At 35.2% G+C, this 16,145-nt stretch overlaps 2 protein-coding genes and 1 long non-coding RNA gene across 3 annotated transcripts; 2 read left to right on the forward strand and 1 right to left on the reverse strand.

Annotated features, from left to right (window-relative positions):
* On the forward strand, nt 760–2,270 carry LOC109831040. The gene is made up of 4 exons (XM_020398381.1): nt 760–815; nt 965–1,002; nt 1,671–1,790; nt 1,909–2,270. Exons 1-4 carry the CDS (start codon nt 760–762, stop codon nt 2,268–2,270), a joined length of 576 nt encoding a protein of 191 aa, XP_020253970.1.
* LOC109831041 lies at nt 5,451–7,343 on the reverse strand. Its single transcript, XM_020398382.1, has one exon. It carries the CDS (start codon nt 7,341–7,343, stop codon nt 5,451–5,453), a length of 1,893 nt encoding a protein of 630 aa, XP_020253971.1.
* Nucleotides 8,941–9,378, forward strand: LOC109830641. Its single transcript, XR_002244367.1, has 3 exons — nt 8,941–9,025; nt 9,106–9,163; nt 9,262–9,378. It is a non-coding gene; the product is annotated as an uncharacterized LOC109830641 (long non-coding RNA).

Consider the following 16,145-nt stretch of genomic DNA (forward strand, 5'->3'; position numbering starts at 1 on the left):
AAATTTCTCTACAGATTAACCCATGTTGTGATCTGTCATTCCTAGTAAGGGCCTGCTTTCACTAAATACCTTGTTACAGTAAAATTCTGAGGATAATATTCTATACGCGATTTTTTCATAAGCTTTATCTGTGAAATTCTTAGACCTACTAAATTTGCAATATTAATATTCTATACGCGATTTTTTCATAAGCTTTATCTGTGAAATTCTTAGACCTACTAAATTTGCAATATGTTCATAAGCTTTATCCGTGAAACTGCATGAGAAGAATAAATAATCCTGTCAAGAACCGTACTTACCCAAATCCTTAGGATATTGAATAGGAGACATATATCAACCTAGCTTTGAACTTCTGTTTGAATGGCAGAAAAATTGAAGAGTAAACATTTTTTTAGTTTCAATCATTGAAAGCTTTGAGCCCTGGATCACAACTTGGTTCTTAGATGCCGTTTCAAGAATTAATATTACCCATAAAAGCTTAGACAAGTGAGCTGTGGGCTAACAATGTGTATCAAGCTAATATAATTATAGCAAATTAAGTTAAACTTATTGTCAGAGCAACTACATGAAAGCAATCACCCAAGTTGCAAAGTTATCTGGTTAACTAGAACTATGATACATTTGAATAATCACCTTGAAAGAGCGTAAAGGTTTAAACTTTGGAGGCCAACACATCTAGGAAGTATCTTTTGCAACCCAACATCTGTCAACTTGACACACCTGAGGTGAGTGTAACAAGAAAGCATGAGAAACAGAATCATGCATTTGGCTAGTTCAATAGCAAAGCAAAAAAGAAATTGTACACTGGCAGAAAGGTACATCTCAAAATTCTCTACAGACTAAATTTCTACCATAGAAAGAACTGTGTTTACAATTGACGATACACACAGGCTTACCTTCAATATTTCAAAGACAAGTAGTTGAATTTCCAATTGAACGTAAGCACCCTGAGTAACTTTATCAGTCCTGCTATGAAAGAATTTTGTCAAAAGAACTGTACAGGTATTAAGTGCGTGTGAGTCCTTTGAAAACATTGCTCCTGCTTATGTTGCCTACAGATCAACACCAGTATGCGTATAAGATATGTCATGATCCAAACTGAGCACATCTACCACTAAAGTTTTTTTTAAAGAACGGAACAAAAACATCAGCCTAATAAAATAGAGTAATCATGACATTAATAATTAATATATTGCACATAAACGGAAACAAAGTTAATTGTGAGGGACCTCCTACACATTCTACAGAGGTGCTAAACTAAATTACGACATAAAAGGTAAAGAGTACCTTCTTCACAATTCACAATAACATGCATAAGGGTTCTTTGCCCTTCTACATGAAATCTGAAATTTACAATTATGTTTTTCACCTCATATAAGTATTGCATCACAATGAATAAGAACTGTATGGTGTTTAGGCCAACATGTAAGAAATGTTGTGTGACTTATCCTATGCTTACGTGATCACTGATCATCAGAGCCCAACAAAGTTTTAGCCAATTTTAGAAAAGCCTCCTACTCATCTAGAGGTAAGACTTAAAATCTCCTTAGCAACTTCACAGGTTCCTTTAAACATGTTAAGACTGTAGTAAGAAAACCTAGGAAAGACTGAAGCTCCTGAAAGCACAACAGAAAACCTAGCTCCTGAAAAGACTTATACATTGAGTGCAGAAAAGACTGAAGCTCCTGAAAGCACAACAGAAAACCTAGCTCGTCCTAGTCCAGTATCTGTCCTTGAAGTGTTCTTTGATGAGGATATCAATATACCTCAAGGGACAGGAATTGACTATATTAAGAAGCCTCTATATGTTTGCAATTTGATTTTTTTTTCGTTGAAGTGTCCTTGAAGTGTTCCTTGATTCTATTCATTAAAGAGATCTCAACAACGACATGCACAAATATTTCACAGCTGAGTTGCTAGCAGAACCTCGGAGGCTTTCTTTCGAAGAAACTGAAGATTCTCATCTAATTCTAACCTCAAAAGTAGCTGCAGAGGCTAAGGAAACAAAGTTGAAGTATGTAAGAAGTGTATTAGAAGCCTCAGGCTTAAACAACCACAAGCTACCAGAGAGATGGAAATCAACAGATCAGTTACTGGATCCATTTGTACTCGATGAAGTAGAAATCTTATATAATCAACTGATCGATGACTCTAAGCTCCTCTTCGATTGCATTAACGAAGTTCTTCTACAAATATGTGACATATATTTTAGTTGTACTCCTTGGATATATTCTATCAAGCCTCAGATATTATCGGTCCCAACAGGATAAAATTTACTCTGTCCCAATGTCTCAGATATGTTTGGACTTTAGGGTCTGTATTCTGTACAGTTTGTAATAGAGAATCTTAGATAGCCATTCCGACACACAAAAAAGTTGCCAAGGTGAATGTTTCGACATATATGGTAATGATCATGTCATCTGCAAGTTTTACCGGCTAACAAAGCAGACATGGACAGAACATGGGACACAAGCTGAGAAGCACACAGACAGTTTTTTGTTTGATGGACAGAACATGGACAGAACATGGACACAAAGCAGAACATGGACAGAACATGTAGACAAAATCCTAAAGCTAGCAATGAAGTAACTATAGGTTATAAATTCTCTTTGCTATTGAAAATTAATCTTTACTATCCCTAATTAGTCTCTACCATCATGTGCGTGCGTAGATATGTATGCATGAATGGTCTGGGGAATGATGTAATATATATCTTTACATATGAGCAATTATTATTCAACTAGTACTGACAAATGAAATACTATTCACATTATGTGACAAGCTTTTCAAGTTATTATATAAGAAATACTAGATTTATACATATGTAAGAAAATGACCTCCATCTATGAAGAATGTACCGGATAACTTTTCTGCTTTTTCAATTGAGGAAGTATTATCATCAATTGTGTTCAATTAAACTATGAAATGGCACATATATATATACACACCCACATCATTTGCAGATTGTTATATGCGGAACATAAAATGTAGGTTCTAATATTAGCATTATACAATTACGTTAAAGTACATATATGTACATAGATAAATGAGCGCATGAAAAACTATTAATTACGAATTTCAAATGTTGGAGAGGTTATGATTTAAGAAGCAAAGAGACATTCTCATTTCAAATAAAATTTGGAAGTTATAATGTATAACTCCAAATTATAACTAAACAGAAAATATATACATAATATACATGTTATTTTCATAATGTGACTTTCAGTGACATGTCCACTTAACCTGTAAGATTCTAGTTTTAGTTAGTTTAACATCAACAGAAGTACTATGAAATTGTGTCAGAACCTGTAAATGAACTGAGTTATCAAACTGTACATCATGCATATTTTTTACTTAAAAAGACTTAAAAGTAGTAGAAATGTTTTTAGGTGCAGCACGAGTAAGCAGTAAATTTAAACAGAATATGTGAACATAATGAAAATAGACAATTAATCAGGAACAGAAAATTGCACCCCTAATATCCGCTGTAAAAATAGACAATTAATCAAACTGATCTAACAATGGCTCATATGACGAGAAGATAAAATCTAACCTGTATTGTCTTGCGAAAATTCCTAGGTTCTTCAGGGTCCTCAAATGGATATGCACCCACTAACATGACATATACTCCACAGGACCATACATCTGCAATCTGTGACGTTTATAAGCTAAAGTACATCAGAAGAAAAAAGAGAATTCTGGACGGCTAATATTATTAGGAAAGAGAAAATGCCTTCAACACTAGCACAGTGAACAGCTAGTAACAAGACATAATGCGCAACAATGACACAAAGCTACCAAGTAACATGACATATAGATTCATATGGCACCATAAACAAAAATAAAAATTCGCCAGAATGCGACTGTAGTTCTACACCAATATAAAGAACACAATATACCATATGAAAAGGCAAATGTGGCAACAGGCATGCAACTGCTACATGGATAGGGAAGGGTTAAAGGCTCTAACAATAAGCTGGGGAATACATGTAATATCTGAAACTGGAGAAATAGCAGTAAAGGTTGGACAAGTAGCATCCAGACTTATTGGAAACATCCGCACGACATGGATTCAAAAACTACTTACAATTATAGCTACTAAACCACTTTCAACAAATAACAAAAAGAAGGAAGGAGATTTTACTACTAATTCAAGCATCCCCCTCTTAATCTTGCAACGTAATCGCAGCATCAAGAAAAAATAACAGTAAAATTATAGCTACATTTACCAAATTATGTCAAACTAAAACATCCCGCACAAATCAAAAAAAGAACATTAAAATTATGATATAAACTAATCACTATCCTCATCATCACTTGAAATGATTGGTTCTTCATCACCATCTTCCGGATCATCTTCTTCTTCAGTATCATCATTTATCAAATTATCTTCACTATCATCATTCATCCAATCATCGTTCACAACCTCTGAAGCAACAATTTCTGGGTCAATATCGTTAAGATGCAAATCTGGAGTTTCAAGGCCCTCTTTCAACAGTTTCAAGGCCCTCTTCTTGAACGAACCAGTGAACATCATTAAACTCGTCTTGTTGATAAGCATCATTTGTCACAGGATCTACATCATCCTCAACTATCACTCCACTTGTATCCTCGACCTCCGGAACATCCCACACGTTTCTCAATTGCACCTTTTGTACAACTTTCCAGGGTGAACCCAACTTACAGTCATCGAGATAAAACACTTGTTGGGCTTCCATAGCAAGTATGAATGGTTCATCATCATACCACGTAGAGCTTGTATTAATGCTAGTAAGATTATAATCATACCGTATCATTCTTCTTCTTTCGTCTCTACTTGATTTGTCGGTGTTGAACCATTTACACTTGAATAAGAAAACTTGATTCATATCTAAGTACGTTAACTTCACAATACTTAGCAAAACACCATAATAATCATGACTTCCGCCAATAAAAACTCCAGGGACATACACCCCACTATTTTGAGTTGTCCGATGATCATCAAGATCTTTTGTATGATATCTAACTCCATCCACAATAACAACCAGTGTATGTATGAACACGTAAGATCTGGTTTAAGACATGCTAGAACAATAAAGATTTCTCAATCAGTTTCAATCCATCAATCCATTTTCTCGTTTTTTAATCATCTACGAATAACAATTGAAACAAGAAAGTTTAGCAATAGTGGTCATATACAATAACCAAAACTACTCTTTAAAATTGTGTATGAACTTACTTTTTTTTTCAAACCAATCAGGGAACTATTTTTCTTGTCTTTCATACAACTTATGGTTACTTGTTTGCCCTTAACTCATGCCTCGTGCTCCTACAGGAACAAATTAGATAATTCAATCTCTAATCTGAATTAAAAAAAATTGAACTATACACCAAAGCAAAAAAAGACCACTTACTTGAGATAAGGTTTCTAACCTGCGTCACAGTTGTATAGTACATACAATGAGCTTTATTCACTTCGCTTCCGGTCCAGTAATATATATTTTTTCACGGCAGAATGGACGAACTTTCTGAGAGAAAATCGATAAACCATCTACTACTTGGTCATCTTCTACATCGACATTTCGTTCTGCCCGATTGATACGGGTTTCAATCTCACGAAAATACATAGAACAAAATGTCACTGCTTCATTGACAATATATGCTTCTGCAATAGAACCTTCAGGTCGAGCTTTATTTGTAACATACTTTTTATATGTTCCTAAATTTCTCTCAATAGGATACATCCACCGATAGGTAACTGGACCACCAAGCAAAGCTTCACGAGGTAAATGGACTGCCAAGTGAACCATTACATCAAAAAAAGCCGGTGGAAAAATTCTCTCTAATTTGCACAATATTATAACAATCTCCTTCTCCATTCTTTCCAAGTCTGACACCTTTAAAGTTTTTGCACATATCTGTTGGAAAAAAATGGCCAGCTCAACAATTGCAGTGCACACATCCTTGTCCAAATATGAACGAATACCAACTGGGAGGAGGCGTTGAAGTAAAACATGGCAATCATGACTTTTTAAATTATGTATCTTCCCATCGACAATGTTCACATTTTTGCAAATATTGGCAGCATACCCATCAGGAAATTTGACAACTTTGAGGAACTTACAAAACAGCCTACGGTATTCCAATTTCAAAACATATCTAGCATGAGGCTTCTTCAATTTATTCCCTTGACGTGTGAGATGCAATTCTTTTCTTATCTTCCTATCTGCCAAGTCCAAACGAGCCTTGTTGGTGTCTTTTGTTTTCCCATCTATATTCAACAAAGTACCAATGACACTATCACATATATTTTTTTCAACATGCATCACATCAATATTATGTCTCAACCTGAGCTTGGACCAATACTCTAACTCAAAAAGAATACTCTTTCTAGTCCAGTTTAGCTCATGAGGCTCACGGTGTCGCTTTAAATCAGGATTGTCAGGATGTTTTCCAGGCCTAGCTTTATAAACACGATCTAATTGCCGCAATATGTCATCCCCAGAAAATAATCTGGGAGGAGGACGATCTTCAACTAAACCGTTAAAATATTTACTCCTTCTCCACTCAAGATCCTCAGGCAAATTTTGTTGAGCTCCCATAAAACATAATTTTCCTCTCAACCCCTCTGAAGTTACATCTTCGTTACAAACAGGACAAGCTTTGTACCCTTTTGTGCTCCACCCAGATAAATTTCCGTAAGCAGGAAAATCATTTATAGTCCACAATACACATGCCCGCAAATTAAAATTTCTCCCAACAGAGGCATCAAAAGTTTCAACTCCAATATCCCACAATTCTTTTAATTCGTCTATTAATGGACGAAGATACACATCAATGTCTTTCCCAGGTGCTCGAGGACCAGGTATGAGTAATGACATCATTGAATACACTCCTTTCATGCATTTCCAAGGAGGCAGATTGTACGGCACTAGCATAACTGGCCACATACTATAACTAGTGCTCATGTTTCCAAATGGATTAAAACCATCTGTAGCAAGCCCCAACCTCACATTTCGACAATCTGCAGCAAAATCAGGATACTCTTGATCAAAGTGTTTCCACTCGGCAGAATCAGCTGGATGTCGTAGGAAACCCTCTTCATTTTGTCTTCTTTTTTTATGCCATTTCATTTCAGTCGCTGTATGTCTTGACATATACAACCTCCGAAGTCTCGGCTTCAATGGAAAATAACGCAAGACTTTTTGTGGAACTTTCTTGCGTTTGCCATCACAAGACTTGTATCTCGGCTCCTTGCACACTGGACATTCATCCAGTTTCTTATTCTCTTTCCCATAAAACAGTGCACAGTCATACTTGCATGCATGTATGGATTCATACCCCAAGCCCAATTCTAGCAACATATTTTTGGCTTCATAGTTCGATGTTGGTATGGATGCACCTTTTGGATACGAGTCATTTAACAATTACAGTAGATTTTTAAAACTTTTATTGCTCCAACGACCATCTATCTTGATCTGCATTAATTTTATAATAAAAGATAATGCAGAGAACTTTGTACAACCCGGGTACAGTTCTCGTTGAGCTTCATTAAACAAATAATCATATTTGTTAACATAAATATCGTTCTCATCATCTGTCTCCATACTTATAGCCCCTTGGACATCATTTAACATGTCCAACATCGCAGCATTGTCATCATCATCATCATCGCTGTCACTTTCAAAATCCTCATACATTTGGTCGTCTGCGACATCAACAAAATCTTCCCCGTGCTCAGTCCATGTCGTGTAATGTTGTGCAAACCCATTTACAAGTATATGTCTGCGTATCTCGGGTAGAGAAAGACACGGCAAGGCATTTTGACATTTAACACAGGGGCAACGCGTCTTATTTTCATGATCTAGGTGTTGTTTCGCAGTATCCAAAAATGTTTTTAAACCATTGGTGAAGTCAGGGTTGTGAAACCTATCTCTAACAAACATCCAACTTCTGTCCATCAGGTACCTATAATAAAAAACAAGGGGTTCCCCATTGAGAAACAGTATGACCAATCATAAAAAAGATACATAACCAACACTTGTACCTATGATCTAACTTACATGTGGTTAATCGATAATTATAATATTTTTTTTGTTAATTAAGTGATAAAAATGAGATATTAACGTTGATTATTGATTTATTGAGGTACACTTCAACAGCCATAGACAAAATCAAGCATAAAAGAACTAGTTACTACATGGTTGAGCTTCATTATCAGGGAGGACTAGAGAATAATCATTGTCTATGTTTTATACCCATTTTGGGTGGGTGAATATTTCTTTTACCATCCGAAAATACCAACAGTAAAGTGATTTTGTCTCAAAATCCTTGAGGGCCAAGTCAAATTACAATATTAAATGATCTGCTCATCTTGGAAAAGGATATAGATTCAAGACTATTTTAGTAACATATTTAAGGAAAATGTTTTTCACCTTTTTACATCAAAAATAGAAATAACTAAAATGTTTTACACATCTCTAAGCATTTGATTGTTTTACCACCCCTAAGCATTTGACACCAGCAACAGAAAAACAGGATTTTACATATGCATCTGCTATCTACATCTCTCTTCTACTATCTCAAAGCATTGAAACCATCTCTTTCCCGGCAAATGAAGTGTGTGACTGTACAAAATATTTAGCTTATCATGTGGAAAATAGTGATAGCCTAATAGCATAATGACATAACTTTAAAAGAAAACTATAGCATAGTGTATTCAGGACGTCACCGATCTTAGCTACAGAATTTCTGGCTCTGCATCAGTTCTCAACGATATAGACCTTATGGGAAATCCTTTAGGGTGTAATTGTCAATTCTTTTCTACTTTATAGATAATCAGATGTAATTGGTAAAGAAATTCCAGCCTCAATTTTTCGTGCAACAAAAACAAAGAAGATCAGCGATAAGAGTTGGCCATTTAAAGAGGACTTGTCCTGTGCCTGAGTCCTGGAGGAGCAATGTCCGTCTGGAAAAGTTGCTTACAATAAGAGAGCAGACTACATTCTTTCTTTGAATATACCACTTCATGAAGCGACAAATAAAGGTTTTCCCTTGAAAAGCCTATAAATACGGCTGTTTTTCCTGCTTGAACTCCTATTAATGATCTATATTTCCATAATTCAGAGCAGGTTGAAGAATTTAACAAGCTGAAGGCAACAATGAAATTGGAAGGCAAAGAAGTGTAAGTTACAGATCATTTTTGTATTGAAAACTGTCTTCCAACTATGGAAAACTGTCTTCCAACTATGGACTATATCCTCAGTAAGCTTTTTCTTGCAGAGCTAATGATGAAGTTGTACGGCCAAGAGTGCCTCTAGAAGCATGTCTAGCAAGCTTTTTAGCTCCTGAGGAGGTGCATGATTTTTACAGTACAGCACTAAATTCCAAGACCACAGCAATCAAGTAAGTCATTGATTGTATATAAGAAAATGACATTAAAATATAATTTCTCCCTCTAGCCTCGGTTTATGTATTGTATTCTTTCAATTTGTTCCTTGCCAGTTTATATGAGATGATGTGTGCTGCCTTTTCTCTTTATTACAATGAACATCAAATTAGTAATTGAGTTTAGCGCATTCTGTTAGTTTTTGACTGATTTATTTCATCGAGAACTGGTGAAAATTCTAGTCAGATTATTACTTCTTACTCCATTGTTCTTTTTAGAAATATTCTTTCTGAGGAATAGGTTCCACCCATGTGGTTGCTCCTCCAGGACTCAGGCACACGACATGTCCTCTTTAAATGGCCAACTCTTGTCGTTGATCTTCTTTGTTTTTGTTGAACGAAAAATCAAGGCTGGAATTTCTTGACCAATTACATTTGATTATCTATAAAGTAGAAAAGAATTAACAATTACACCCTAAAGGATTTCCCATAAGGTCTATATCGTTGAGAACTGATGCAGAGCCAGAAATTCTGTAGCTAAGATCGGTGACGTCCTGAATACACTATGCTATAGTTTTCTTTTAAAGTTATGTCATTATGCTATTAGGCTATCACTATTTTCCATTTAGGGATTTGCTATAGTTTTCTTTTTAAAGTTATGTCATTATGCTATTATGCTATTAAGCATGTCCTAAATAAACTGAGTCCCCTTGTTCTGTTTACTTTTAGGCACATATCCACATAATAATATTGTTTATGTGAAAACATGCAATTTTGGATTATAAAAATTAAGTTGTTGTCTGCTGGCTATATTGGATCATCTACAAACATATATAAAACATTCTTACTGAGCGCAAGTTCATAAATTTTCAAATAAAACATATATAAAACATTGCTATATTGGATCATCTACAAACATATATAAAACATGGATTATTGACATTAAAGTAGACAACTGTTTCTAATAAGAACAATAGTTAGAAATTATACTACTATGTACATGGTTACGAAGAGTATCAGGTTAATTTTTTTCTTTTAATCCTAAAAATAGTTCATAAATTTTCAAATAAAAATATACTACTATGTACAGAAAAAATTAGAAATTTCAAATTGGAATAGGGAGAGCATGAAATATTTAGATCTTGATTACTGTTTTCCTAATAAGAACAATAACTAAAATTACTTCTTTTTTGTATAAAATAGAAAAGCAGAGAGTTTTTCTCTACATAATTACATGCACAGAATCAACAAGGGATTGGGAATTTTTACAAGTTGAATGAATAATTTAATCTCAAAAATAGGAAAATCCAAAATACCTTTGTGGGGGTGAGGCGATCAGCACATGCAATTGCCAGAAATCGGAAAGGGGTGAGACGCAACCACAATTGCACGAGGTCTTGATCGAGGTCTTGATCGGAAAGGTCTCAAGGTGAGATCGGAAAGGTCTTGATCGAGGTCTTGATCGGAAAGGTCTTGATCGAGGTGAGATCGGAGGTTTTTGAGAGAGGAGGTTTTGAGGTGAGATCGAAGGTCTCGAGGTCTGAGATTGGAGGGGTTTTGAGGGGAAATATAAATCGCTAGGTTTTGGGTCGTGGGGAATTCGCGGGTGTGAGGATGAGAACGGAGCGGTTTTGAGGGATAAATTTGTTGTCAATGAATTCGCGGGTGTGAGGATGAGAACGGAGCGTTTTGGTAATTATAATTCGTTTCCCCCGTTTTTTTAATCCCTACAAATTTAGTTTCCCACCTTAATTTTAATAAAAATATCTATTTTTTAAAATTTACTTTAAGATATAATTAGCAACTGTTTCAAATAGACAGAAAAGATCAGATTTTATAATAACGGATAAAAATAAAACTCACACCTCAATTCGGGGATCACCAAAACTCAAAACAATAATACTGTCCATTAAAATTCAATTAGAGTTCACCAACTGTACAAATAATCAAATCTAAAATAAGAGATTAAGAGGGCAATTGAAATTAACTCAAGTCATTTAAAGTCTGACGATAATCAGACCTTGATCTAGCATAAAACTTGACCTCGATTAATCAAACAGAAAAGATTTATACATATTGAGGAAGAAAATTGAAAGAATCTATGGGCGAAGTAATAAAAGATTGATTCTCAGTACTTACCAAAATTGAAAGCTCAATAGATCGGCTGGATATAAACGAGAACCTCTAAGTTTCAAAGTGCATCACTGCATCGTCGTGTTGAGATTGAGAGAGATATTAGGGTAAATCTATTCATTCTTTTTTGTTCAAATTTTTTTTTTTAGATTGGTCGCTATTTCTCCCGCTATTTTTTCGATACATGTAATTTCTCCAGCTTCCTCACCAGGACATCCCGCTTTTCTTTTAGATTGACGGTATATATGTTAGCTTTGACTCTTTCTTGTTTAAATTACATATTTCTCCATGTACACAGCATCAAAGAGAGTATATCTATTAAGAGGGTTAAATTTGATATTTTACTTTGACCATGTTTAGAGTTTAGGGTTTAGGGTTTAGGGGTTAGGGGAAAATATAAACATATGTATATCTTTCAGCTATCTTTTCAAAGAGAAAATTTGTTGTGATCAAGATTGAAAGATCTTACTACAATAGGATACCTGATTGAGGCATTAAAACATACTCAAAGTGGAAATATCTTGTTGAGGCATAAATATCTAATTGAGGCGGATATATCTATACAAGCTTAGAATGTATGATTTAATGAGTGTTTAGAATCGAAGTAATGCCTAAACTTGTGAGGAGAATCTCCCACATCTCAAAGCTAATGTAGTTTATATCTATTTTCATTGACAAATAGGAATAAAAGATTTCATTGCATGTTTGGTTTATATCTATTTGGCGGGTTTTGCACATTTTTCCTTCAAACTAATAATGAGGAAACTATTATTTCCTTGCTAATTGATTCTTTTAACAAGGAAAGGGTTCTTAACGAGGAAACAGTTCCTCGTAAAACATAAATTTTAGCGAGAAAACCTTTAATTTGTCGTAAATAAATTTGACAGGTGTTGCAAATTTTTCTGCCAAATTAGTAGTGAGTAAACTATGATTTCCTCGCTAATAAGTTCTTTTTAACGAGGAAACGGTTCCTCGTAAAAATAAAAACTTTTAGTGAGGAAGCCTTAAATTTGTCACCGTAGAAATTGACGGGGGTTTTTTCCCGCCAAACTAATAATGAGGAAACTATTATTTCCTCGCTAATTGATTCTTTTGATGAGGAAATGGTTCCTCGTAGATTATGGATCTTCAGCGAGGAAATCATATTTTGTCGTTGTTATATTTGGCGGGTTTTCCTCTATTTTTCGCGAAAAGAATAGCGATGAAATGATTATTTTCTCGTTAAATGTGCATTTCGTGATGAAAAAGTTCATCTCCAAAATCTCATATTTCCTCGCCAATAAAATAACTAGTTAGGAGACCAAATCATGATCATCTTTAGTGAGGAACTAAAATTTTCATCGTAGAAGGTGGTCTACTGTGAGGAAAATATATTCCTCGTAGAAGACCTACTGATATTTACAGAGGAAAAAATATTTTCCTCGTCGAAAGTGATATTTGTTGAGGAAAATAATTTTCTCGCAAAAAAGTTGGTCGCTAAAAGACCTGTCTGTTGTAGTGTATGTTGTTTATATATTCTTACATTATTTCATCATATAGGATATATCTCTTTATTCATATTATATATTCTTGCTCATAACATATTGTATATTTATCTTGTAAGAATAATTTATTAATAAGTTTTAATTAGCATAAAATCGGAATTAGATTAGCACAAGACCCTAATCCCCCCCCCCCCCCTAACAATCTCATCAGTCGACTGCCCCCTCATACTTAGTAAGCGGAACACTAATTTTGGGGGAACCGAGGGGATTGGTTCGTAAATACATCGGAAATCATTTCGCATGAATTGTTCCACAGTTTGAGGGGGGGTCGGGTCCAGGGAATCGTGCAACTATGCATGAAACCCTTAGTCAGGATGTTATGCCGCAAAAGTCCGGTCGTCGCCATTGCCTTCCACTCTAATGGCCACCACCGACGCCAACCACACGATAAAACTGTGGGACCTCCGGAAGTTTGAGTACCTTCATACTTATGGTGGTCGCGCCCAAATCCTTGATTTCAGTCAGAAGCGGTTGCTCGCAATGGCGAGTGGATCTCAGGTTCACATATGGAAAGATTCTTCTAGGGGTCAGGAGTATGGGAAATATATGATTCATTCAATGGTGGAGGGTTGTTAGGTCAGAAAAGTATGTTTTTCGACCATATGAGGGTATTTTGGGGATTGGACATTCAATGGGTATTCCATCGATTCTTGTTTCAGGAGCGGGTGAGCCTAATTTGATTATTGGGAAGTGAATCCTTATGAGACGAAGAAACAGAGGAGAGAGAAAGAGGTGCATTCTCTCTTTGATAAGCTTCAGCCTGAGATGATTATGTTGGATCCGAGTAAGACTGGGACCGTGAAGCTAACATGAACTGGAGAGAAACCGAGTAAAAATGAGTTAGAGGAAGAGAGGGAGGTGGCAATTGAGGAAGAGACGAAGAGTAAACCAGTGAAGAATAAGACGAAGGGGAGGAGTAAAGTCGAGTAAAATTGCGAGGAAGAAAGAGGAGGAGGTGTTCAGGTCGAAGAGGTCAATTTTGGATAAGCAAGAGGGGGAGGAGCAGGCGCTGAGAGAATTGCGGAGGCCGCCGAGCAGTTACCGAAGTTTCTTCAACGCTTCGCTCGGAAGAAGGCAGTGTAGCTCTTGAATGGTTGGATCAAATTCACAGAATTTTATGTTATCTTTTTGAAATAGTTTTGCCGGGATTAATAGATGTGATTTTTTTTGTCAGTGAAAATTTTTTATTTCATAACCAAAATGAAAGAGTTTATGTACACCTAAATGCTCAGTACAATCAATTGAGAAAGCAAAAAAAAATTGTTGAAACAAAAAAACACAGCACCTCAAAGGACTGCTTGATCCCAAAATACATATAATGAACTATTGAGCACTAAAGTCATAATATCAAACTGAATTTCTCTCGTCAATTGATCTGTGGATTTATATTTCTGCTGAAAAAATCTGACATTACGCTCTCTCCATATGCAATAAATTGTAGTTGTTAAGGCCATCCTCTTAATTTTTTGCTTGAATCTCTTTCCTCTTAACCTGTTGGAATATCAATCCAATATATGGTTCCATTGACATGATTTCCAATTGAACTTCAACCACTCCATGATGCAATTCCAAACATTACTAGAGTATGAGCATTCGAAAAATAAGTGATCTCTATTTTCCAGACTTGCACCAGAACAGAGGTAGCAAACATTTGTGTCAATTATTCTTCTCCTCAGAAGCCTCTCTTGTGTGAGTAATCTGTCCTAAAACACCAACCAGCTCACAAAAGAGTGTTTAGGAGCATTCGATTCCTCCCAAACAATGTTGTACCATGGCACATTGGTCGTAGGAGGAGAAAGAGCATTATACAGTGTTGACAGCTTGAGCTTAGCATTTTTGTAACAAGAACTTATAAACATTTTCAGGTTGTTAATTCCCCTACTGAAACCAATCATTTTATCCCTGACCTTTAACAATTGCTTCCAATTCCAAGAGTATCCTAATCTAGCCTTAACTTACCAAATGTCCATGTGCCTTAAGTATGTTCCATGGATCCATTTGATCCACAAAGATTCCTTGTTGATGTGAATAAACTAGATGGTACATAATGCAGAAGCAACATTCTAGTTTGAGGCGGAAAAAATACCCAAACCTCCTTATTTTTCACCCAAACAAACTCTCTCCCAGGCAACTAGAGAAGATCTTGTTCTGTCAGATTGAGCAGATTGGGTGTGTTCTAGATTTTGTGATATTTATGTGCGAGAATGGGTGTGTTCTAGATTTTGTGATCAAATAGCATATTGATTCTTTCCTCTCTCGGTAAGAGTAAATTCTGGCAAAGGGCTAAGTGAGGGGTTAAGAAGAGTTAATCATTTTTAGCCTATCAAACATAAAAAGTTATGAGTCATATAAATTGAGTTGACCCATCATAATTTGCTAAACATAAAAATAATAAAAGAGTTTATAAATCTCTTTAGAGGGGTTAAAATGAGTAAACCCTTCAAAACTAAGGCTTTATAAATCCACCTATTTTAAAGGATTGAGAGGCAACTCTTCTATTTATAAAAAAAAACAGTCATAATCTTTTTTATTTTCAAATACAAAAAAAAACACAAGAATTAAAATAAATTAACTTAATGAATTAAAGATTTTAACTATTCAGATTAACAAATGGATTAATTATATTAACCCTTCTTTCTAACCCTTTGCTAAACAGGCCCTTAAGGTTTATTTATGCCCTATAAGATGCTTTATGATGCCTGCTAATGTTTTTATATTGTTACCTATCCACCGGCTTTGTTATATAAATAAACTATAGGGAATGTTTCGCTCTTTCCAGGATTATGTACGTGAGGTTGCTGTTCAGATTAAAACTTATGCGAACTGCGCCCTTTTCGTCACACTTGAGCTGCTTTACGATTACTAGTCATAATATAATAAAAACTAAATATCAAAAAATCTTCCTTAATTTTGAACGATTATTATATAGCCCCCGTAGCTTTTAAAATATCATAAAATTCCCTTTAAGTTAGGGGTTATCAGAAAGCCCCTTTCTATGTATATTGCTAGTCATAATTATATAATGAAAAATAAACATTAGAAAACCCCCCCTTAACGTTGGACAATTACTAGAATATCACCCTCATAACTTTCAAATATCAA

This window comes from Asparagus officinalis, chromosome 2 (genome assembly GCF_001876935.1).
Source record: "Asparagus officinalis chromosome 2, Aspof.V1, whole genome shotgun sequence".
NCBI lineage: Eukaryota > Viridiplantae > Streptophyta > Magnoliopsida > Asparagales > Asparagaceae > Asparagus > Asparagus officinalis.